The sequence below is a fragment of the Dendropsophus ebraccatus genome, chromosome 15, assembly GCF_027789765.1.
Source record: "Dendropsophus ebraccatus isolate aDenEbr1 chromosome 15, aDenEbr1.pat, whole genome shotgun sequence".
Taxonomy (NCBI): Eukaryota; Metazoa; Chordata; class Amphibia; order Anura; family Hylidae; genus Dendropsophus; species Dendropsophus ebraccatus.
Window position 1 is genome coordinate 74690879 of NC_091468.1, and position 27570 is coordinate 74718448.

General features: G+C 48.4%; 1 protein-coding gene across 1 annotated transcript in view; it reads left to right on the plus strand.

Annotated features, from left to right (window-relative positions):
* The window catches only part of LYST (lysosomal trafficking regulator), a 442781-nt gene that overhangs the window by 126227 nt on the left and 288984 nt on the right, over positions 1-27570 (plus strand). Inside the window, exons 7-10 of the mRNA XM_069954584.1 lie at positions 11061-11272; positions 14914-14980; positions 22541-22650; positions 23507-23906. Coding sequence (XP_069810685.1) covers positions 11061-11272; positions 14914-14980; positions 22541-22650; positions 23507-23906 — 789 coding nt within the window. The remainder of the gene's footprint in view (positions 1-11060; positions 11273-14913; positions 14981-22540; positions 22651-23506; positions 23907-27570) is intronic.

Below are 27570 nucleotides of genomic sequence, written 5' to 3' on the forward strand. Positions count from 1 at the left end.
TCTCCTATGTCACTATCCTTACCTACCAACCCTTCTCCTATGTCACTATCCTTACCCACCAACCCTTCTCCTATGTCACTATCCCTACCTACCAAACCTTCTCCTATGTCACTATCCTTACCTACCAAACCTTCTCCTATGTCACTATCCTTACCCACCAACCCTTCTATGTCACTATCCTTACCCACCAACCCTTCTCCTATGTCACTATCCTTACCTACCAACCCTTCTCCTATGTCACTATCCTTACCCACCAACCCTTCTCCTATGTCACTATCCTTACCTACCAACCCTTCTCCTATGTCACTATCCTTACTCACCAACCCTTCTCCTATGTCACTATCCTTATCTACCAACCCTTCTCCTATGTCACTATCCTTACCTACCAACCCTTCTCCTATGTCACTATCCTTACCTACCAACCCTTCTCCTATGTCACTATCCTTACCTACCAACCCTTCTCCTATGTCACTATCCTTACCTACCAACCCTTCTCCTATATCACTATCCTTACCTACCAACCCTTCTCCTGTCACTATCCTTACCTACCAACCCTTCTCCTGTCACTATCCTTACCTACCAACCCTTCTCCTGTCACTATCCTTACCTACCAACCCTTCTCCTATGTCACTATACTTACCTACCAACCCTTCTCCTATGTCACTATCCTTACCTACCAACCCTTCTCCTATGTCACTATCCTTACCTACCAACCCTTCTCCTATGTCACTATCCTTACCTACCAACCCTTCTTCTATGTCACTATCCTTACCTACCAACCCTTCTCCTATGTCACTATCCTTACCCACCAACCATTCTCCTATGTCACTATCCTTACCTACCAACCCTTCTCCTATGTCACTATCCTTACCTACCAACCCTTCTCCTATGTCACTATCCTTACCTACCAACCCTTCTCCTATGTCACTATCCTTACCTACCAACCCTTCTATGTCAATATCCTTACCCACCAACCCTTCTCCTATGTCACTATCCTTACCCACCAACCATTCTCCTATGTCACTATCCTTACCTACCAACCCTTTCTCCTATATCACTATCCTTACCCACCAACCCTTCTATATCACTATTCTTACCTACCAACCCTTCTCCTATGTCACTATTCTTACCTACCAACCCTTCTCCTATGTCACTATCCTTACCTACCAACCCTTCTCCTATGTCACTATCCTTACCTACCAACCCTTCTCCTATGTCACTATCCTTACCTACCAACCCTTCTCCTATGTCACTATCCTTACCTACCAACCCTTCTCCTATGTCACTATCCTTACCTACCAACCCTTCTCCTGTCACTATCCTTACCCACCAACCCTTCTCCTATGTCACTATCCTTACCCACCAACCCTTCTCCTAGGGTAGAGACAGTCTGGGCTGGTAGAGACAGGTAGGGTTGGTAGAGACAGTCTGGGCTGAGGCATGCAGACGTGGCACAGCGGTCAGAGACAATCTGGGCTGAGGCATGCAGATGTGGCGCAGCGGGCAGACACAATCTGGGCTGAGACATGCAGACGTGGCACAGCGGCCAGACAATCTGGGCTGAAGCATGTAGACATGGCACAGTGGGCAGGCACAATCTGGGCTGAGGCATGCAGACGTGGCCCAGCGGAGACAGTCTGGGTTGAGGCATGCAGATGTGGCCCAGCAGGGACACAATCTGGGCTGCGGCATGCAGACGTGGCACAACGGAGACACAATCTGGGCTGCGGCATGCAGACGTGGCACAACGGAGACACAATCTGGGCTGCAGCATGCAGACGTGGCACAGCAGGCAGGCACAATCTGGGCTGAGGCATGCAGACGTGGCACAGCGGACAGGCACAATCTGGGCTGAGGCATGCAGAAGTGACACAGTGGGCAGGTACAATCTGGACTGAGGTATGCAGACGTGGCACAGCGGGCAGGCACAATCTGGGCTGAGGCATGCAGACGGGCACAGTAGGCAGGTACAATCTGGGCTGAGGTATGCAGACGTGGCACAGCGGGCAGGCACAATTTCGGTTGAGGCATGCAGAGGTGGCACAGCGGGCAGGCACAATCTCGGCTGAGGCATGCAGACGTGGCACAGCGGGCAGGCACAATTTCGGTTGAGGCATGCAGAGGTGGCACAGCGGGCAGGCACAATCTCGGCTGAGGCATGCAGACGTGGCACAGCGGGCAGGCACAATCTGGGCTGAGGCATGCAGATGTGGCACAGTGGGCAGGCACAATTTCGGTTGAGGCATGCAGAGGTGGCACAGCGGGCAGGCACAATCTGGGCTGAGGCATGCAGACGTGGCACAGTGGGCAGGCACAATTTGGGCTGAGGCATGCAGAGGTGGCACAGCGGGCAGGCACAATCTCGGCTGAGGCATGCAGACGTGGCACAGTAGGCAGGTACAATCTGGGCTGAGGCATGCAGAGGTGGCACAGCGGGCAGGCACAATTTCAGTTGAGGCATGCAGAGGTGGCACAGCGGGCAGGCACAATCTCGACTGAGGCATGCAGACGTGGCACAGCGGGCAGGCACAATCTGGGCTGAGGCATGCAGACGTGGCACAGTGGGCAGGCACAATTTCGGTTGAGGCATGCAGAGGTGGCACAGCGGGCAGGCACAATCTCGGCTGAGGCATGCAGACGTGGCACAGCGGGCAGGCACAATCTGGGCTGAGGCATGCAGACGTGGCACAGTGGGCAGGCACAATTTCGGTTGAGGCATGCAGAGGTGGCACAGCGGGCAGGCACAATCTCGGCTGAGGCATGCAGACGTGGCACAGCGGGCAGGCACAATCTGGGCTGAGGCATGCAGACGTGGCACAGTAGGCAGGTACAATCTGGGCTGAGGCATGCAGACGTGGCACAGCGGGCAGGCACAATCTGGGCTGAGGCATGCAGACGTGGCACAGTGGGCAGGCACAATTTGGGCTGAGGCATGCAGAGGTGGCACAGCGGGCAGGCACAATCTCGGCTGAGGCATGCAGACGTGGCACAGTAGGCAGGTACAATCTGGGCTGAGGCATGCAGAGGTGGCACAGCGGGCAGGCACAATTTCAGTTGAGGCATGCAGAGGTGGCACAGCGGGCAGGCACAATCTCGACTGAGGCATGCAGACGTGGCACAGCGGGCAGGCACAATCTGGGCTGAGGCATGCAGACGTGGCACAGTGGGCAGACACAACCACATTAGGGCAGGAAGTGTGTATGGCGAACTCAGATGGAATTCCAGCCAAACCCAGGTAGAAGCATGCTCCGTAGTATTCACCAGCATTGCTGCTTTATAAAAGTTAAGTAGATGCGGCACGGTCAGATCACACGATCACTTTTTTAGCAATTCATGGCCGCTTTCCATTCCATGGGACTACAGTGTAGTCCCATAATATCACTGTATCAATGGGAGGGGTAAGCTGTGGAAATAATAACGGACTCGAGGCAAGACCACCATCCTGACCGCATGTATCCTGCCCAACCAAGAAACGTGGGACATTCCACTTCCTCAGATCTGCCCTAATAGATGCAAATAAGGAGGGCTAGTTAGAAGAGTGGAGATGGGAAAGAGCTGGAGAGGTTCATCCCTAGATAAAAAAGCTAAGATGGATCACTTTCTGCTGTGGCTCAGGGATATTACAATAAAAGGTTTCTGATTTAGACTGGTTTATGCCGAGGCCCGAGACAGCCTCAAAGTCGGAAAGAGTTTTTAAAAGATTTGGCAGACTCTCGCAGTGTCATCCAGGCAGAGCTTCACGGCGGTTGGGCCCCTCTCCTATGTGGACAGTGTCATACAGGCGGGGCTACATAGCAGTTTGGCCTCATCTCCTATATGGACGGTGTCACCTAGGCGTGGGGACTACACGGTGGTTGGCCCCATCTCCTATATGGACAGCGTCACCTAGGCGTGGCTTCACGGTAGTTGGCCCCATCTCCTATATGGACAGTGTCATCCAGGCCCCATCTCCTATATGGAAAGTGTCATCTAGGCTGGGCTACATGGCAGTTGGGCCCCACTCCTATATGGACAGTGTCATCCAGGCGGGGCTACACGGCAGTTGGGCCTCATCTCCTATATGGACAGTGTCATCCAGGCGGGGCTACACGGCAGTTGGGCCTCATCTCTTATATGGACAGTGTCATCCAGGCGGGGCTACACGGCAGTTGGGCCCCATCTCCTATATGGACAGTGTCATCCAGGCCCCATCTCCTATATGGAAAGTGTCATCTAGGCAGGGCTACATGGCAGTTGGGCCCCACTCCTATATGGACAGTGTCATCCAGGCAGGGCTACACGGCAGTTGGTCCTCATCTTCTATATGGACAGTGTCATCCAGGCGGGGCTACATGGCAGTTGGGCACCATCTCCTATATGGACAGTGTCATCCAGGCGGGGCTACACGGCAGTTGGGTCCCATCTCCTATATGGACAGTGTCATCCAGGCGGGGCTACACGGCAATTGGGCCCCATCTCCTATATGGACAGTGTCATCCAGGCTGGGCTACACGGCAGTTGGGCCCCATCTCCTATATGGACAGTGTCATCCAGGCGGGGCTACACGGCAGTTGGGCCCCATCTCCTATATGGACAGTGTCATCCAGGCCCCATCTCCTATATGGAAAGTGTCATCTAGGCAGGGCTACATGGCAGTTGGGCCCCACTTCTATATGGACAGTGTCATCCAGGCGGGGCTACACGGCAGTTGGTCCTCATCTTCTATATGGACAGTGTCATCCAGGCGGGGCTACATGGCAGTTGGGCCCCATCTCCTATATGGACAGTGTCATCCAGGCGGGGCTACACGGCAGTTGGTCCTCATCTCCTATATGGACAGTGTCATCCAGGCGGGGCTACACGGCAGTTGGTCCTCATCTTCTATATGGACAGTGTCATCCAGGCGGGGCTACATGGCAGTTGGGCCCCATCTCCTATATGGACAGTGTCATCCAGGCGGGGCTACACGGCAGTTGGGCCCCATCTCCTATATGGACAGTGTCATCCAGGCGGGGCTACACGGCAGTTGGGCCCCATCTCCTATATGGACAGTGTCATCCAGGCGGGGCTACACGGCAGTTGGGCCCCATCTCCTATATGGACAGTGTCATCCAGGCGGGGCTACACGGCAGTTGGGCCCCATCTCCTATATGGACAGTGTCATCCAGGCGGGGCTACACGGCAGTTGGGCCCCATCTCCTATATGGACAGTGTCATCCAGGCGGGGCTACACGGCAGTTGGGCCCCATCTCCCGGCTATGCAGAACGGCCGCCGTTAGAAACCCATGAAATGAATGGATTTTAGAGCAGAAAGAAGACCCAGATAAGTGTTATACCGGTATATATCACATGTGCAGCATCTAAGCTTGTGGATGGTGCGGAGAACATAGAGTAAGGGGGGGCAGGGTCACTTAAGCAGCAACAGAGCTAGGGCTGTTTCGGAGGGCCGATACAGCAGCTGATCGGTACTCCGCTGTTACGTTGCAGAGGTGTTGATCAGCCCCAGGATGACAGCCTGGTATATGCCATGATGATCAGTTAAATGACTGAGGGGCAGGATCAGCGTTCTAGGTCACTTGGCTGCTTAAGCACCTATTACACGTGGCGGCAGGGAGCGGGGTGAGAGCCCGGGGGGTCGCGGAGAGGTGGATGGTCCGGGCAGCTTTTAGCAGATAACGGTGGTCTGCTGCCTCCTATTCCATGGAGCGACGCCCGCAGATCGCTGCTATATGAGTCGTTTGTCTTTCTACATGTTGAAAGACAAACGACTACAACGATCAGCTGACATCGTTCATGTCGGCTTATCATTGTGTTCTATTACACAGGACAATTATTGGACGAATACAGCCGATAATCGTTCCATGTAATAGGGCCTTTCTAGAGCTCTAACACTAGGACGGGGTTTATCCACCATCTCAGTGCTGCATGACCCCTGTCATCTGACTCCCGTCTCTCCATGGTCTCATGCGCGGTGACGTCAATCAGTGAAGCATCAATGCCGATCATGTGAAACCCCATGAGGAGGAGGATTGTCCTGTGAATACAAAAGGCCCTGTCCTAGTAGCTGAGATGCAGATGCTCCATATTAAAGGGGCACTCCCACTCACACAGTGGTTTTCATGGATGCTACGTAGGTTCACCAATGGTCTTTCTGCTTACAGAGCTGCACTAAGATGCTTGGGACAGTAAGAAAACTAGATCTGAACATGTCCTGCCTGAGAGCTCTACATTCCCCATTGCCGCTTGTGCTTGTATAATCTGTTGCCCTTGGTTACAACCCACCACGGCTCCTGGAAGTACTGGCGGTTGGTCTCCACTGAGCCTGAAGACGGGAGGATTGTGGGAAAGTGTGTTCCTTTCCCACAATCCCTCCCGTTAATATATGTGATCACCTGATCATGTGGTCTTGTCTCCTGATGGGACCAAAAAATAAAAGTAAAAAAAAACCCTAAACACAAAAGCCCACGCAAATACACACTAAATGAATAAATATCCCCATCCCCCATTATAAATGATCCCTTATAAATAAAATACACGTTTGGTATCGCTGTGTCCGTAATGACCCCGGCAATAAAACTAAACATAATGATAACCCCTAAAAAAATATACAAAAAGAGCAACCAAAAACTCTCAGTGTAAGAATGTCAGCATATGCCGCAAAAAAGAAAAGCCCTCGCGTAACTCAGTGAAAAATAAAAGTATATCCGCTCTAACAATATGTCGACACAAGCAGTTATAGTATAAATGTCATACACTACAACATACGCGGCTGTGACTGTAATCGCAACGGCCAATAAAGATAACGCATGGTGAACAGCGCGACAAAGATAAGGTGTAGTAAAAGGGCTCATGTGTCATGTGTGAGGAGAGCGCGGGCGCTGCGGCCATATGTGGGGGATTCCTGGAAATATGGGAATAAGAGGAAGCGATGAGAGGAAGAGAGGGAGCGGCGAGAGGAAGAGGGGAGCGGCGAGAGGAAGAGAGGGAGCGACGAGAGGAGAGAAAGAGGGAGCGAAGAGAGGGAGCGACGAGAGGAGAGGGAGAGAGGGAGCGAAGAGAGGGAGCGACGAGAGGAGAGAAAGAGGGAGCGAAGAGAGGGAGCGACGAGAGGAGAGGGAGAGAGGGAGAGACGAGAGGGAGCGGCGAGAGGAGAGGGAGCGGCGAGAGGAGAGGGAGCGGCGAGAGGAAGAGAGGAGAGGGAGAGAGGGAGCGACGAGAGGAAGAGAGGAGAGGGAGCTGCGAGAGGAAAGGGAGAGAGGGAGCGACGAGAGGAGAGGGAGAGAGGGAGCGACGAGAGGAGAGAAAGAGGGAGCGAAGAGAGGGAGCGACGAGAGGAGAGAAAGAGGGAGCGACGAGAGGAGAGGGAGAGAGGGAGCGACGAGAGGAGAGAAAGAGGGAGCGAAGAGAGGGAGCGACGAGAGGAGAGAAAGAGGGAGCGAAGAGAGGGAGCGACGAGAGGAGAGGGAGAGAGGGAGCGACGAGAGGAGAGAAAGAGGGAGCGAAGAGAGGGAGCGACGAGAGGAGAGGGAGCGACGAGAGGAGAGGAAGAGAGGGAACGACGAGAGGAGAGGGAGAGAGGGAGCGACGAGAGGAGAGGGAGAGAGGGAGCGACGAGAGGAGAGGGAGAGAGGGAGCGACGAGAGGAGAGGGAGAGAGGGAGCGACGAGAGGAGAGAAAGAGGGAGCGAAGAGAGGGAGCGACGAGAGGAGAGAAAGAGGGAGCGACGAGAGGAGAGGGAGAGAGGGAGCGACGAGAGGAGAGAAAGAGGGAGCGAAGAGAGGGAGCGACGAGAGGAGAGAAAGAGGGAGCGAAGAGAGGGAGCGACGAGAGGAGAGGGAGAGAGGGAGCGACGAGAGGAGAGAAAGAGGGAGCGAAGAGAGGGAGCGACGAGAGGAGAGGGAGCGACGAGAGGAGAGGAAGAGAGGGAACGACGAGAGGAGAGGGAGAGAGGGAGCGACGAGAGGAGAGGGAGAGAGGGAGCGACGAGAGGAGAGGGAGAGAGGGAGCGAGGAGAGGGAGAGAGGGAGCGAGGAGAGGAGAGGGAGAGAGGGAGCGACGAGAGGAGAGGGAGAGAGGGAGCGACGAGAGGAGAGGGAGAGAGGAGAGGGAGCGGCGAGAGGAAGAGAGGGAGCGACGAGAGGAGAGAAAGAGGGAGCGACGAGAGGAGAGAAAGAGGGAGCGACTAGAGGAGAGGGAGAGAGGGAGCGACGAGAGGAGAGGGAGAGAGGGAGCGACGAGAGGAGAGGGAGAGAGGGAGCGACGAGAGGAAGAGAGGAGAGGGAGCTGCGAGAGGAAGAGAGGAAAGGGAGAGAGGGAGCGGCGAGAGGAAGAGAGGAGAGGGAGCGGCGAGAGGAAGAGAGGAGAGGGAGCGGCGAGAGGAAAGGGAGAGAGGGAGCGACGAGAGGAAGAAGGTGCGAAGAGAGGAAGAGAGGAGAGGGAGAGAGGGAGCGAAGAGAGAAAGAGAGGAGAGGGAGAGAGGGAGCGAAGAGAGGGAGCAAAGAGAGAAAGAGAGGAGAGAGAGCGGCGAGAGGAAGAGAGGAGAGGGAGCGAAGAGAGGGAGAGAGGGAGCGACGAGAGGAAGAAGGTGCGAAGAGAGGAAGAGAGGGAGCGAAGAGAGGAAGCAAAGATAGGAAGAGAGGAGAGGGAGATAGGGAGCGAAGAGAGGAAGAGAGGGAGCGACGAGAGGGAGCGACGAGAGGAGAGGGAGGGAGCGACGAGAGGAGAGGGAGAGAGGGAGCGACGAGAGGAGAGGAAGAGAGGGAGAGGAGAGGGAGCGAAGAGAGGAGAGGGACAGAGGGAGCGACGAGAGGAAGAGAAGGAGCGAAGATGGGAAGAGAGGGAGCGACGAGAGGAGAGGGAGCGAAGAGAGGGAGCGACGAGAGGAAGGGAGGGAGCGATGATAGGAAGGGAGGGAGAGGAGAGGAAGAGAGGGAGCGACGAGAGGAGAGGGAGCGAAGAGAGGGAGCGACGAGAGGAAGGGAGGGAGCGATGATAGGAAGGGAGGGAGAGGAGAGGAAGAGAGGGAGCGATGAGAGGAAGAGAGGGAGGGAAGAGAGGGAGCGAGGAGAGGGAGAGAGGGAGCGACAAGAGGAGAGGAAGAGAGGGAGCGAGGAGAGGAGGAGGTAGCGAAGAGAGGAAGAGAAGGAGCGACAAGAGGAAGCGACGAGAGGAGAGGGAGAGACGAGAGGAGAGGGAGAGAGGGAGCGGCGAGAGGAAGAGAGGAAAGGGAGAGAGGGAGCGGCGAGAGGAAAGGGAGAGAGGGAGCGGCGAGAGGAAGAGAGGAGAGGGAGAGAGGAAGAGAAGGAGCGACAAGAGGAAGCGACGAGGAGAGAGGGAGAGACGAGAGGAGAGGGAGAGGCGGAGCGGCGAGAGGAGAGGGAGCGGCGAGAGGAAGAGAGGAAAGGGAGAGAGGGAGCGGTGAGAGGAAGAGAGGAGAGGGAGCGGCGAGAGGAAAGGGAGAGAGGGAGCGACGAGAGGAAGAAGGTGCGAAGAGAGGAGAGGGAGAGAGGGAGCGAAGAGAGGAAGAAGGTGCGAAGAGAGGGAGCAAAGAGAGGAAGAGAGGAGAGGGAGCGGCGAGAGGAAAGGGAGAGAGGGAGCGACGAGAGGAAGAGAGGAGAGGGAGAGAGGGAGCGAAGAGAGGGAGAGAGGAGAGGGAGAGAGGGAGCGAAGAGAGGGAGAGAGGGAGCGAAGAGAGGAAGAAGGTGCGAAGAGAGGGAGCAAAGAGAGGAAGAGATGAGAGGGAGCGGCGAGAGGAAGAGAGGAGAGGGAGCGACGAGAGAAGAAGGTGCGAAGAGAGGGAGCGAAGAGAGGAAGAGAGGGAGCGAAGAGAGGAAGAGAAGGAGCGAAGAAAGGAAGAGAAGGAGCGAAGAGAGGAAGAGAAGGAGCGAAGAGAGGAGAGAAAGAGGAGAGGGAGAGAGGGAGCGACGAGAGGAGAGGGAGAGAGGGAGCGACAGGGAGAGAGGGAGCGACGAGAGGAGAGGGAGCGAAGAGAGGAGAGGGAGAGAGGGAGCGACGAGAGGAGAGGGAGAGAGTGAGCGACGAGAGGAGAGGGAGAGAGGGAGCGACGAGAAGAGAGGGAGAGAGGGAGCGACGAGAGGAGAGGGAGAGAGGGAGCGACGAGAGGAGAGGGAGAGAGGGAGCGACGAGAGGAGAGGAGGAGAGGGAGCGAAGAGAGGAGAGGGAGAGAGGGAGCGACGAGAGGAAGAGAAGGCGCCAAGATGGGAAGAGAGGGAGCGACGAGAGGAGAGGGAGAGAGGGAGCGACAAGAGGAAAAGGGAGCGAAGAGAGGGAGCGACGAGAGGAAGGGAGGGAGCGACGATAGGAAGGGAGGGAGAGGAGAGGAAGAGAGGGAGCGATGAGAGGAAGAGAGGGAGGGAAGAGAGGGAGCGACGAGAGGAAGGGAGGGAGCGACGATAGGAGAGGGAGAGGAGAGGAAGAGAGGGAGTGATGAGAGGAAGGGAGGGAGCGACGAGAGGGAGAGGAGAGGAAGAGAGGGAGCGACGAGAGGAAGGGAGAGAGCGACGATAGGAAGGGAGGGAGAGGAGAGGAAGAGAGGGAGCGATGAGAGGAAGGGAGGGAGCGACGAGAGGGAGAGGAAGAGAGGGAGCGAAGAGAGGAAGGGAGGGAGCAACGAGAGGAAGAGAGGAAGGGAGGGAGCGAAGATAGGAAGAGAGGGAGCGATGAGGCGATGAGAACAGGCTACAGAAGTGAGGGGGGTAACAGGCCGCAGAAGGGGTAATATGCTGGAGAGGGGGTAACAGGCTGCAGAGGTGAGGGGGATAACAGGCTGCAGAAGGGGTAATATGCTGGAGAGGGGGTAACAGGCTGCAGAGGGGGTAACAGGCTGCAGAGGGGGTAACAGGCCGCAGAAGGGGTAATATGCTGGAGAGGGGGTAACAGGCTGCAGAGGTGAGGGGGGTAACAGGCTACAGAGGTGAGGGGGGTAACAGGCTACAGAGGTGAGGGGGGTAACAGGCTACAGAGGTGAGGGGGGTAACAGGCTGCAGAGGTGAGGGGGGTAACAGGCTACAGAGGTGAGGGGGTTAATAGGCTGCAGTTTTTTAATTATTATTTTCCCCCAGAGGTCAGGACCGAGCTTGAAGAATCGAGAAGCATAAATGATCAGCTGGACGTGTGCCCCAGCGGAGAACTTCTGTATCCCGAAATCTGCGCTTTAGTGCTGAATTTACTCTCTGGATATCCTGCAAACACCGTCCTAGTCCACAGAGTCCTCCGCACCCTCCGAAAAATACTGAGAACGAAGAAGAAAAATACTTTGCTTCTAATTCAGCAAGTAAGTGAAACGGTGATAGGAAAAGCAGGTAGCAGCATCCAGCCCCATTCCTCTGCTCACCCTATCTGCAGGTCTCCCAAAGCTGTGGGAGTGTACAGGAAGTGATGTCATCAACCCTCACAGCCGGCCGAGTAAGGGCAGTACAGGAAGTGATGTCATCAACCCTCACAGCCTGCCGAGTAAGGACAGTACAGGAAGTGATGTCATCAACCCTCACAGCCTGCCGAGTAAGGGCAGTACAGGAAGTGATGTCATCTTCCCTCACAGCCTGCCGAGTGAGGGCAATACAGGAAGTGATGTCATCTTCCCTCACAGCCTGCCGAGTAAGGCCGTAGAGGAGGAAGTAATGTAATCTACCCTCACAGCCTGCCGAGTAAGGGCAGTACAGGAAGTGATGTCATCTGTCCTCACAGCCTGCCGAGTAAGGGCAGTACAGGAAGTGATGTCATCTGTCCTTACAGCCTGCCGAGTAAGGGCAGTACAGGAAGTGATGTCATCAACCCTCACAGCCTGCCGAGTAAGGCCGTAGAGGAGGAAGTGATGTAATCTATCCTCACCCTATACAGTATATCTGCAGCATCATAAGGATTATACAGTATATATATCTGCAGCATCATAAGGATTATACAGTATATATAGCTGCTTCATAAGGATTATACAGTATATATATCTGCTGCTTCATAAGGATTATACAGTATATATAGCTGCTTCATAAGGATTATACAGTATATATATCTGCTGCATCATAAGGATTATACAGTATATATATCTGCATCATTAGGATTATACAGTATATATATCTGCATCATAAGGATTATACAGTATATATATCTGCTGCTGCATCATAAGGATTATACAGTATATATATCTGCTGCTGCATCATAAGGATTATACAGTATATATATCTGCTGCTGCATCATAAGGATTATACAGTATATATATCTTCTGCATCATAAGGATTATACAGTATATATATCTGCTGCATCATAAGGATTATACAGTATATATATCTGCTGCATCATAAGGATTATACAGTATATATATCTGCTGCTGCATCATAAGGATTATACAGTATATATATCTGCTGCTGCATCATAAGGATTATACAGTATATATATCTGCTGCTGCATCATAAGGATTATACAGTATATATATCTGCTGCATCATAAGGATTATACAGTGTATATATCTGCTGCATCATAAGGATTATACAGTATATATATCTGCTGCATCATAAGGATTATACAGTATATATATCTGCTGCATCATAAGGATTATACAGTATATATATCTGCTGCTGCATCATAAGGATTATACAGTATATATATCTGCTGCTGCATCATAAGGATTATACAGTATATATATCTGCTGCTGCATCATAAGGATTATACAGTATATATATCTGCTGCTGCATCATAAGGATTATACAGTATATATATCTGCTGCATCATAAGGATTATACAGTATATATATCTGCTGCATCATAAGGATTATACAGTATATATATCTGCTGCATCATAAGGATTATACAGTATATATATCTGCTGCATCATAAGGATTATACAGTATATATATCTGCTGCATCATAAGGATTATACAGTATATATATCTGCTGCATCATAAGGATTATACAGTATATATAGCTGCTTCATAAGGATTATACAGTATATATATCTGCTGCTGCATCATAAGGATTATACAGTATATATATCTGCTGCATCATAAGGATTATACAGTATATATATCTGCTGCATCATAAGGATTATACAGTATATATATCTGCTGCATCATAAGGATTATACAGTATATACACTCACCGGCCACTTTATTAGGTACACCTGTCCAACTGCACGTTACCACTTAATTTCTAATCAGCCAATCACATGGCGGCAACTCAGTGCATTTAGGCATGTAGACATGGTCAAGACAATCTCCTGCAGTTCAAACCGAGCATCAGTATGGGGAAGAAAGGTGATTTGAGGCCTTTGAACGTGGCATGGTTGTTGGTGCCAGAAGGGCTGGTCTGAGTATTTCAGAAACTGCTGATCTACTGGGATTTTCACGCACAACCATCTCTAGGGTTTACAGAGAATGGTCCGAAAAAGAAAAACCATCCAGTGAGCGGCCGTTCTGTGGGCGGAAATGCCTTGTTGATGCCAGAGGTCAGAGGAGAATGGGCAGACTGGTTCCAGCTGATAGAAAGGCAACAGTGACTCAAATAGCCAACCGTTACAGCCAAGGTAGGCCGAAGAGCATCTCTGAGCGCACAGTACGGCCAACTCTGAGGCAGATGGGCTACAGCAGCAGAAGACCACACCGGGGGCCACTCCGCTCAGCTAAGAACAGGAAACTGAGGCTACAATTTGCACAAGCTCATCGAAATTGGACAGTAGAAGATTGGAAAAACGTTGCCTGGTCTGATGAGTCTCTATTTCTGCTGTGACATTCGGATGGTAGGGTCAGAATTTGGCGCCAACAACATGAAAGCATGGATCCATCCTGCCTTGTATCAGCGGTTCAGGCTGGTGGTGGTGGTGTCATGGTGTGGGGAATATTTTCTTGGCACTCTTTGGGCCCCTTGGTACCAATTGAGCATCGCAACGCCACAGCCTACCTGAGTATTGTTGCTGACCATGTCCATCCCTTTATGACCACAATGGAGCCAACATCTGATGGCTACTTTCAGCAGGATAATGCGCCATGTCATAAAGCTAGAATCATCTCAGACTGGTTTCTTGAACATGACAATGAGGTCACTGTACTCCAATGGCCTCCACAGTCACCAGATCTCAATCCAATAGAGCATCTTTGGGATGTGGTGGAACGGGAGATTGGCATCATGGATGTGCAGCCGACAAATCTGCGGCAACTGTGTGATGTCATCATGTCACTATGGACCAAAATCTCTGAGGAAGCTTCCAGCACCTTGTTGTATCTATGCCACCAAGAATTGGGGCAGTTCTGAGGGCAAAAGGGGGTCCAACCCGATACTAGCATGGTGTACCTAATAAAGTGGCCGCTGAGTGTATATCTGCATCATAAGGATTATACAGTATATATATATCTGCTGCTGCATCATAAGGATTATACAGTATATATATATCTGCTGCTGCATCATAAGGATTATACAGTATCATTATATTTTCTATCTATGGTTATGTTCACACTGAGGAAATCAGGTGGAATTCAGCGGCGGAACTCTCTCCTGCCTCCACGTGACACTGCTTCTGTATGCGCACGCTCTCCCATAGACAGGCTATTGGCCTCCTGTGACACGCGGGATTCCGCCTGATTTCCTTTGTGTGAACATACCCTATTGGGGGAGAGTGATTCCTTCAGCCTGTGTAAGATGTTATGGGGGTCCTCCGGGCAGGAGGCCTTCTCTCAGGTATGGCTGGGGAGGGGGTAGATGAGAATGTCCAGGTCCCCCCCCTGGCTGCGGCTCTGGGGTCGTCATCAGGCTGGCTGACCCGGCTTGTGTTGCTGTACGGCTGAGCGTTCCTGCCGGCGTCATATCCCAGAGCCGGGAGCATACAAGGAGCAGGGACCAGGGCAGTGTGATGCAGGGGTCATCATTGTCTTCATCCATCCCTGCCCCAGTCATACCGAATCTAATCGGCTCTTTTTTTTTTTTTTTTCAGGGAACAACGAAATCGTTGCTAAATGGGTTTCAGTTTCTGTTTGCCAGCACGGATCCTGGTTTACAAGGTCAGCAACTATTGAGATTTAAGTCTGTGACCTCTGGTAACATTAGATTGGCAGCGTGTGTGTATGTTCAAGGCTGCCGGATTGTAAAGCAATAAACATGCTATCCTTACCTCTCCGCGCTCCCCCGGTATCCTCCTTTGGTGTCCCCTGCCGACTCCTCACTGCCCACGGCACGCAGCTGTCCTGTCTGTCACTGATTGGGGCGGTGCTGTACTAATAGTGATACATGGCTACGTGTAATAGTGATACATGGCTACGTGTAATAGTGACACATGGCTACGTGTAATAGTGACACATGGCTACGTGTAATAGTGATACATGGCTACGTGTAATAGTGACACATGGCTACGTGTAATAGTGACACATGGCTACGTGTAATAATGATACATGGCTACGTGTAATAGTGACACATGGCTACGTGTAATAGTGACACATGGCTACGTGTAATAGTGACACATGGCTACGTGTAATAGTGATACATGGCTACGTGTAATAGTGATACATGGCTACGTGTAATAGTGATACTACATGTAATAGTGATACATGGCTACTTGTAATAGTGATACATGGCTACGTGTAATAGTGATACATGGCTACGTGTAATAGTGATACATGGCTACGTGTAATAGTGACACATGGCTACGTGTAATAGTGATACATGGCTACGTGTAATAGTGATACATGGCTACGTGTAATAGTGACACATGGCTACGTGTAATAGTGACACATGGCTACGTGTAATAGTGATACATGGCTACGTGTAATAGTGACACATGGCTACGTGTAATAGTGACACATGGCTGCGTGTAATAGTGATACATGGCTGCGTGTAATAGTGATACATGGCTGCGTGTAATAGTGATACATCGCTACGTGTAATAGTGACACATGGCTACGTGTAATAGTGATACATAGTGTAATAGTGATACATGGCTACGTGTAATAGTGATACATGGCTACGTGTAATAGTGATACATGGCTACGTGTAATAGTGACACATGGCTACGGGTAATAGTGATACATGGCTACGTGTAATAGTGATACATGGCTACGTGTAATAGTGACACATGGCTACGTGTAATAGTGACACATGGCTACGTGTAATAGTGACATATGGCTACGTGTAATACTGACACATGGCTCCGTGTAATAGTGATACATGGCTATGTGTAATAGTGATACATAGTGTAATAGTGATACATGGCTATGTGTAATAGTGATACATGGCTACGTGTAATAGTGACACATGGCTACGTGTAATAGTGACACATGGCTACGTGTAATAGTGATACATGGCTACGTGTAATAGTGATACATGGCTACGTGTAATAGTGATACATGGCTACGTGTAATAGTGATACATGGCTACGTGTAATAGTGATACATGGCTATGTGTAATAGTGATACATAGTGTAATAGTGATACATGGCTACGTGTAATAGTGACACATGGCTACGTGTAATAGTAACACATGACTACGTGTAATAGTGATACATGGCTACGTGTAATAGTGACACATGGCTACGTGTAATAGTGATACATGGCTACGTGTAATAGTGACACATGGCTACGTGTAATAGTGATACATGGCTACGTGTAATAGTGACACATGGCTCTGTAATAGTGATACATGGCTCCGTGTAATAGTGACACATGGCTACGTGTAATAGTGATACATGGCTACGTGTAATAGTGATACATGGCTACGTGTAATAGTGATACTACGTGTAATAGTAACACATGACTACGTGTAATAGTGATACATGGCTACGTGTAATAGTGACACATGGCTACGTGTAATAGTGATACATGGCTACGTGTAATAGTGATACATGGCTACGTGTAATAGTGACACATGGCTACGTGTAATAGTGATACATAGTGTAATAGTGATACATGGCTACGTGTAATAGTGATACATGGCTACGTGTAATAGTGATACATAGTGTAATAGTGATACATGGTTACGTGTAATAGTGATACATAGTGTAATAGTGATACATGGCTACGTGTAATAGTGATACATGGCTACGTGTAATAGTGATACATAGTGTAATAGTGATACATGGCTACGTGTAATAGTGACACATGGCTACGTGTAATAGTGATACATAGTGTAATAGTGATACATGGCTACGTGTAATAGTGACACATGGCTACGTGTAATAGTGATACATAGTGTAATAGTGATACATGGCTACGTGTAATAGTGACACATGGCTACGTGTAATAGTGATACATCAGTACGTGTAATAGTGATACATGGCTACGTGTAATAGTGATACATGGCTACGTGTAATAGTGATACATGGCTACGTGTAATAGTGACACATGGCTACGTGTAATAATGATACATGGCTACGTGTAATAGTGATACATGGTTACGTGTAATAGTGATACATAGTGTAATAGTGATACATGGCTACGTGTAATAGTGATACATGGCTACGTGTAATAGTGACACATGGCTACGTGTAATAGTGACACATGGCTGCGTGTAATAGTGATACATGGCTACGTGTAATAGTGATACATGGCTACGTGTAATAGTGATACATGGCTACGTGTAATAGTGACACATGGCTACGTGTAATAGTGACACATGGCTGCGTGTAATAGTGATACATGGCTACGTGTAATAGTGACACATGGCTACGTGTAATAGTGACACATGGCTACGTGTAATAGTGATACATGGCTACGTGTAATAGTGATACATAGTGTAATAGTGATACATGGCTACGTGTAATAGTGATACATGGCTGCGTGTAATAGTGATACATAGCTACGTGTAATAGTGATACATGGCTACGTGTAATACTGACACATGGCTACGTGTAATAGTGATACATGGCTACGTGTAATAGTGATACATGGCTACGTGTAATAGTGATACATGGCTACGTGTAATAGTGATACATGGCCATGTGTAATAGTGATACATGGCCATGTGTAATAGTGATACATGGCTACGTGTAATAGTGACACATGGCTACGTGTAATAGTGATACATGGCTACGTGTAATAGTGACACATGGCTACGTGTAATAGTGATACATAGTGTAATAGTGATACATGGCTACGTGTAATAGTGATACATAGTGTAATAGTGATACATGGCTACGTGTAATAGTGACACATGGCTACGTGTAATAGTGACACATGGCTACGTGTAATAGTGATACATAGTGTAATAGTGATACATGGCTACGTGTAATAGTGACACATGGCTACGTGTAATAGTGATACATGGCTACGTGTAATAGTGATACATGGCTACGTGTAATAGTGACACATGGCTACGTGTAATAGTGACACATGGCTACGTGTAATAGTGATACATGGCTACGTGTAATAGTGACACATGGCTACGTGTAATAGTGACACATGGCTACGTGTAATAGTGATACATGGTTACGTGTAATAGTGATACATAGTGTAATAGTGATACATGGCTACGTGTAATAGTGATACATGGCTACGTGTAATAGTGATACATGGCTACGTGTAATAGTGACACATGGCTACGTGTAATAGTGACACATGGCTACGTGTAATAGTGATACATGGTTACGTGTAATAGTGATACATAGTGTAATAGTGATACATGGCTACGTGTAATACTGACACATGGCTACATGTAATAGTGATACATGGCTACGTGTAATAGTGATACATGGCTACGTGTAATAGTGATACATGGCTACGTGTAATAGTGATACATGGCTCCGTGTAATAGTGACACATGGCTACGTGTAATAGTGATACATGGCTACGTGTAATAGTGACACATGGCTACGTGTAATAGTGATACATGGCTACGTGTAATAGTGACACATGGCTCCGTTTAATAGTGATACATGGCTACGTGTAATAGTGACACATGGCTACGTGTAATAGTGATACATCAGTACGTGTAATAGTGATACATGGCTACGTGTAATAGTGACACATGGCTACGTGTAATAGTGACACATGGCTACGTGTAATAGTGACACATGGCTACGTGTAATAGTGACACATGGCTACGTGTAATAGTGATACATGGCTACGTGTAATAGTGACACATGGCTACGTGTAATAGTGACACATGGCTACGTGTAATAGTGACACATGGCTACGTGTAATAGTGATACATAGTGTAATAGTGATACATGGCTACGTGTAATAGTGATACATGGCTACGTGTAATAGTGACACATGGCTACGTGTAATAGTGACACATGGCTACGTGTAATAGTGATACATGGTTACGTGTAATAGTGATACATAGTGTAATAGTGATACATGGCTACGTGTAATAGTGATACATGGCTACGTGTAATAGTGATACATGGCTACGTGTAATAGTGATACATGGTTACGTGTAATAGTGATACATAGTGTAATAGTGATACATGGCTACGTGTAATACTGACACATGGCTACGTGTAATAGTGATACATGGCTACGTGTAATAGTGATACATGGCTACGTGTAATAGTGATACATGGCTACGTGTAATAGTGATACATGGCTCCGTGTAATAGTGACACATGGCTACGTATAATAGTGATACATGGCTACGTGTAATAGTGACACATGGCTACGTGTAATAGTGATACATGGCTACGTGTAATAGTGACACATGGCTCCGTTTAATAGTGACACATGGCTACGTGTAATAGTGACACATGGCTACATGTAATAGTGATACATAGTGTAATAGTGATACATGGCTACGTGTAATAGTGACACATGGCTACGTGTAATAGTGACACATGGCTACGTGTAATAGTGACACATGGCTACGTGTAATAGTGATACATGGCTACGTGTAATAGTGACACATGGCTACGTGTAATAGTGATACATGGCTACGTGTAATAGTGACACATGGCTACGTGTAATAGTGACACATGGCTACGTGTAATAGTGATACATGGCTACGTGTAATACTGACACATGGCTACGTGTAATACTGACACATGGCTACGTGTAATAGTGACACATGGCTACGTGTAATACTGACACATGGCTACGTGTAATACTGACACATGGCTATGTGTAATAGTGACACATGGCTACGTGTAATAGTGATACATGGCTACGTGTAATAGTGATACATGGCTCCGTGTAATAGTGATACATGGCTACGTGTAATAGTGACACATGGCTCCGTGTAATAGTGATACATGGCTACGTGTAATAGTGACACATGGCTACGTGTAATAGTGACACATGGCTCCGTGTAATAGTGACACATGGCTACGTGTAATAGTGACACATAGCTACGTGTAATAGTGATACATGGCTACGTGTAATAGTGATACATGGCTACGTGTAATAGTGATACATGGCTGCGTGTAATAGTGATACATGGCTGCGTGTAATAGTGATACTTCGTGTAATAGTGATACATGGCTACGTGTAATAGTGATACATGGCTAGGTGTAATAGTGATACTACGTGTAATAGTGATACATGGCTACGTGTAATAGTGATACATGGCTACGTGTAATAGTGACACATGGCTCCGTGTAATAGTGATACATAGTGTAATAGTGATACATGGCTACGTGTAATAGTGATACACGGCTACGTGTAATAGTGACACATGGCTGCGTGTAATAGTGATACATGGCTACGTGTAATAGTGACACATGGCTACGTGTAATAGTGATACATGGCTCCGTGTAATAGTGATACATAGCTACGTGTAATAGTGATACATGGCTCCGTGTAATAGTGACACATGGCTACGTGTAATAGTGACACATGGCTCCGTGTAATAGTGATACATCAGTATGTGTAATAGTGATACATGGCTATGTGTAATAGTGATACATGGCTACGTGTAATAGTGACACATGGCTACGTGTAATAGTGACACATGGCTACGTGTAATAGTGACACATGGCTACGTGTAATAGTGATACATGGCTACGTGTAATAGTGATACATGGCTCCGTGTAATAGTGATACATAGCTACGTGTAATAGTGATACATGGCTACGTGTAATAGTGATACATGGCTCCGTGTAATAGTGATACATCAGTATGTGTAATAGTGATACATGGCTATGTGTAATAGTGACACATGGCTACGTGTAATAGTGACACATGGCTACGTGTAATAGTGACACATGGCTACGTGTAATAGTGACACATGGCTACGTGTAATAGTGATACATGGCTGCGTGTAATAGTGATACATCAGTACCTGTAATAGTGACACATGGCTGCGTGTAATAGTGACACATGGCTACGTGTAATAGTGACACATGGCTACGTGTAATAGTGACACATGGCTACGTGTAATAGTGACACATGGCTACGTGTAATAGTGACACATGGCTACGTGTAATAGTGATACATGGCTGCGTGTAATAGTGATACATCAGTACCTGTAATAGTGACACATGGCTACGTGTAATAGTGATACTACGTGTAATAGTGATACATGGCTACGTGTAATAGTGACACATGGCTACGTGTAATAGTGATACATAGTGTAATAGTGACACATGGCTACGTGTAATAGTGATACTACGTGTAATAGTGATACATGGCTATGTGTAATAGTGATACATGGCTACGTGTAATAGTGATACATGGCTACGTGTAATAGTGACACATGGCTACGTGTAATAGTGACACATGGCTACGTGTAATAGTGATACATGGCTACGTGTAATGGTGATACATGGCTACGTGTAATAGTGACACATGGCTACGTGTAATAGTGATACATGGCTACGTGTAATAGTGACACATGGCTGCGTGTAATAGTGATACATGGCTGCGTGTAATAGTGATACATGGCTACGTGTAATAGTGATACATAGTGTAATAGTGACACATGGCTACGTGTAATAGTGATACATGGCTACGTGTAATAGTGACACATGGCTACGTGTAATAGTGACACATGGCTACGTGTAATAGTGATACATGGCTACGTGTAATAGTGATACATGGCTACGTGTAATAGTGACACATGGCTACGTGTAATAGTGACACATGGCTGTGTGTAATAGTGACACATGACTACGTGTAATAGTGATACATAGTGTAATAGTGATACATGGCTACGTGTAATAGTGATACATAGTGTAATAGTGATACATGGCTACGTGTAATAGTGACACATGGCTACGTGTAATAGTGACACATGGCTACGTGTAATAGTGATACATGGCTGCGTGTAATAGTGATACATGGCTACGTGTAATAGTGATACTACGTGTAATAGTGACACATGGCTACGTGTAATAGTGATACATGGCTACGTGTAATAGTGATACTACGTGTAATAGTGATACATGGCTACGTGTAATAGTGACACATGGCTACGTGTAATAGTGACACATGGCTACGTGTAATAGTGACACATGGCTACGTGTAATAGTGACACATGGCTACGTGTAATAGTGACACATGGCTGCGTGTAATAGTGATACATGGCTACGTGTAATAGTGATACATGGCTACGTGTAATAGTGATACATAGCGATAATATGATAATCTAATATGTTCTAATCTATAATCTATAATCTATAATCTGTTCTATCCTTTCAGAATGCCGTGAGGTGCTGATGGACGTTCTGGTGACGTTGATGAGTCACAGTCTGACCTCGGATGAGCTCTCTCTGCTCTTTCGTTGTTTTCTGGAAAGTACTTTGCCTGATGTAAGTATTCTGTAATAGTGGGACCTGTAGGGGAGGCCTTGTGTATGGGATAACCCCGCTCTGTGTGTATGGGATAACCCCGCTCTGTGTGTATGGGATAACCCCGCTCTGTGTGTATGGGATAACCCCGCTCTGTGTGTATGGGATAACCCCGCTCTGTGTGTATGGGATAACCCCGCTCTGTGTGTATGGGATAACCCCGCTCTGTGTGTATGGGATAACCCCGCTCTGTGTGTATGGGATAACCCCGCTCTGTGTGTATGGGATAACCCCGCTCTGTGTGTATGGGATAACCCCGCTCTGTGTGTATGGGATAACCCCGCTCTGTGTGTATGGGATAACCCCGCTCTGTGTGTATGGGATAACCCCGCTCTGTGTGTATGGGATAACCCCGCTCTGTGTGTATGGGATAACCCCGCTCTGTGTGTATGGGATAACCCCGCTCTGTGTGTATGGGATAACCCCGCTCTGTGTGTATGGGATAACCCCGCTCTGTGTGTATGGGATAACCCCGCTCTGTGTGTATGGGATAACCCCGCTCTGTGTGTATGGGATAACCCCGCTCTGTGTGTATGGGATAACCCCGCTCTGTGTGTATGGGATAACCCCGCTCTGTGTGTATGGGATAACCCCGCTCTGTGTGTATGGGATAACCCCGCTCTGTGTGTATGGGATAACCCCGCTCTGTGTGTATGGGATAACCCCGCTCTGTGTGTATGGGATAACCCCGCTCTGTGTGTATGGGATAACCCTGCTCTGTGTGTATGGGATAACCCCGCTCTGTGTGTATGGGATAACCCCGCTGTATATACCATAAGCCTGGTAATAACACTTGATTCTTGATCTTTTCGTGCAGGAGTTGCTCCTTAAGGGAATCCTCCGGATCACAGAGGGCAGCGGCGGGCTGATCCCCATGAAGCACCTGACCTTCCCTCTGCAGCAGAGCGTTACGGGAGGAGGCGGCGGGGGGCCACAGAAGTCTCCGGGGGTCTCTGCCTCCAAAATCCCTGGCTTCTGTAGAAGAACCAAACTCCTGCCCAGTAAGGAGGTCCCCGGTGGCGGCGGCAGCGGTGACCTTCTCTCCCCCTGGCACATCGCTCCTCTCCAGCTGCCGTTAGTCGGACAGAACTGCTGGCCGCACATGTCTGACGGATTCAGCCTGACCCTATGGATGAAGGTGGAGGGGGGAGAGGATGGAGAGACCCCCCTGCGGGGGAGGGGAGCGAGGAGGAGGAGGAGCAAGCCGCTTACTGCAGGTATATACCGTATACAGGAGACAGCACAGGTATATAGCCCTATACCCTTAAAGGAGACAGCACAGGTATATCCTATAGGAGACAGTGCAGGTATATACCGTATACCGGAGACAGCACAGGTATATACCGTATACCAGAGACAGTGCAGGTATGTACCGTATACAGGAGACAGCACAGGTATATACTGTATACCAGAAACAGTGCAGGTATATACCGTATACAGGAGACAGTGCAGGTATATCCTATAGGAGACAGTGCAGGTATATACCGTATACCGGAGACAGCACAGGTATATACCGTATACCAGAGACAGTGCAGGTATGTACCGTATACAGGAGACAGCACAGGTATATACTGTATACCAGAGACAGTGCAGGTATGTACCGTATACAGGAGACAGTGCAGGTATAAATCGTATATCCTACAGGAGACAGTGCAGGTATACAGCCGTATACAGGAGACAGTGCAGGTATATAGCTGTATATAGGAGACAGTGCAGGTATATAGCCGTATACAGGAGACAGTGCAGGTATATAGCTGTATATAGGAGACAGTGCAGGTATATACCGTATACCAGAGACAGCGCAGGTATATACCGTATACGGGAAACAGTGCAGGTATATAGCTGTATATAGGAGACAGTGCAGGTATACAGCCGTATACAGGAGACAGTGCAGGTATATAGCTGTATATAGGAGACAGTGCAGGTATATAGCCGTATACAGGAAACAGTGCAGGTATATAGCCATATACAGGAAACAGTGCAGGTATATACCGTATACCAGAGACAGCGCAGGTATATACCGTATACGGGAAACAGTGCAGGTATATACCGCATACAGGAGACAGTGCAGGAATATACCGTATACAGGAGACAGTGCAGGTATATACTGTATACGGGAGACAGTGCAGGTATATAGCTGTATATAGGAGACAGTGCAGGTATATACCGTATATAGGAGACAGTGCAGGTATATAGCCGTATACAGGAAACAGTGCAGGTATATAGCCATATACAGGAAACAGTGCAGGTATATACCGTATACCAGAGACAGCGCAGGTATATACCGTATACGGGAAACAGTGCAGGTATATACCGCATACAGGAGACAGTGCAGGAATATACCGTATACAGGAGACAGTGCAGGTATATACTGTATACGGGAGACAGTGCAGGTATATACCGTATACGGGAGACAGTGCAGGTATATACCGTATACGGGAGACAGTGCAGGTATATACCGTATACGGGAGACAGTGCAGGTATATACCGTATACGGGAGACAGTGCAGGTATATACCGTATACAGGAGACAGCGCAGGTATATACCGTATACCAGAGACAGTGCAGGTATATAGCCGTATACAGGAAACAGTGCAGGTATATACCGTATACCAGAGACAGTGCAGGTATATAGCCGTATACAGGAGACAGTGCAGGTATATACCGTATACCAGAGACAGTGCAGGTATATACCGTATACAGGAGACAGTGCAGGTATATAGCCGTATACAGGAGACAGTGCAGGTATATAGCCGTATACAGGAAACAGTGCAGGTATATACCGTATACCAGAGACAGTGCAGGTATATACCGTATACAGGAGACAGCGCAGGTATATACTGTATACCAGAGACAGTGCAGGTATATACCGTATACGGGAGACAGTGCAGGTATATACCGTATACCAGAGACAGTGCAGGTATATACCGTATACCATAGACAGTGCAGGTATATAGCCGTATACCATAGACAGTGCAGGTATATAGCCGTATACAGGAGACGGTGCAGGTATATACCGTATACCAGAGACAGTGCAGGTATATAGCCGTATACAGGAGACAGTGCAGGTATATACCGTATACCAGAGACAGTGCAGGTATATAGCCGTATACAGGAAACAGTGCAGGTATATACCGTATACCAGAGACAGTGCAGGTATATACCGTATACAGGAGACAGCGCAGGTATATACCGTATACCAGAGACAGTGCAGGTATATACCGTATACGGGAGACAGTGCAGGTATATACCGTATACGGGAGACAGTGCAGGTATATACCGTATACCATAGACAGTGCAGGTATATAGCCGTATACCATAGACAGTGCAGGTATATAGCCGTATACAGGAGACGGTGCAGGTATATACCGTATACCAGAGACAGTGCAGGTATATAGCCGTATACAGGAGACAGTGCAGGTATATACCGTATACCAGAGACAGTGCAGGTATATACCGTATACCAGAGACAGTGCAGGTATATACCGTATACAGGAGACAGTGCAGGTATATAGCCGTATACAGGAGACAGTGCAGGAATATACCGTATACCAGAGACAGTGCAGGTATATACCGTATACAGGAGACAGCGCAGGTATATACTGTATACCAGAGATAGTGCAGGTATATACCGTATACGGGAGACAGTGCAGGTATATACCGTATACGGGAGACAGTGCAGGTATATACCGTATACCATAGACAGTGCAGGTATATAGCCGTATACCATAGACAGTGCAGGTATATAGCCGTATACAGGAGACGGTGCAGGTATATACCGTATACCAGAGACAGTGCAGGTATATAGCCGTATACCATAGACAGTGCAGGTATATAGCCGTATACAGGAGACGGTGCAGGTATATACCGTATACCAGAGACAGTGCAGGTATATAGCCGTATACCGGAGACAGTGCAGGTATATACCGTATACCAGAGACAGTGCAGGTATATACCGTATACCAGAGACAGTGCAGGTATATACCGTATACAGGAGACAGTGCAGGTATATAGCCGTATACAGGAGACAGTGCAGGAATATACCGTATACCAGAGACAGTGCAGGTATATACCGTATACAGGAGACAGCGCAGGTATATACTGTATACCAGAGACAGTGCAGGTATATAGCCGTATACAGGAGACAGTGCAGGTATATACCGTATACCAGAGACAGTGCAGGTATATACCGTATACAGGAGACGGTGCAGGTATATAGCGTATACCAGAGACAGTGCAGGTATATACCGTATACAGGAGACGGTGCAGGTATATAGCCGTATACAGGAGACAGTGCAGGTATATAGCCGTATACAGGAAACAGTGCAGGTATATACCGTATACCAGAGACAGTGCAGGTATATACCGTATACAGGAGACAGCGCAGGTATATACTGTATACCAGAGACAGTGCAGGTATATACCGTATACGGGAGACAGTGCAGGTATATACCGTATACCATAGACAGTGCAGGTATATAGCCGTATACCATAGACAGTGCAGGTATATAGCCGTATACAGGAGACGGTGCAGGTATATACCGTATACCAGAGACAGTGCAGGTATATAGCCGTATACAGGAGACAGTGCAGGTATATACCGTATACCAGAGACAGTGCAGGTATATAGCCGTATACAGGAAACAGTGCAGGTATATACCGTATACCAGAGACAGTGCAGGTATATACCGTATACAGGAGACAGCGCAGGTATATACTGTATACCAGAGACAGTGCAGGTATATACCGTATACGGGAGACAGTGCAGGTATATACCGTATACGGGAGACAGTGCAGGTATATACCGTATACCATAGACAGTGCAGGTATATAGCCGTATACAGGAGACGGTGCAGGTATATACCGTATACCAGAGACAGTG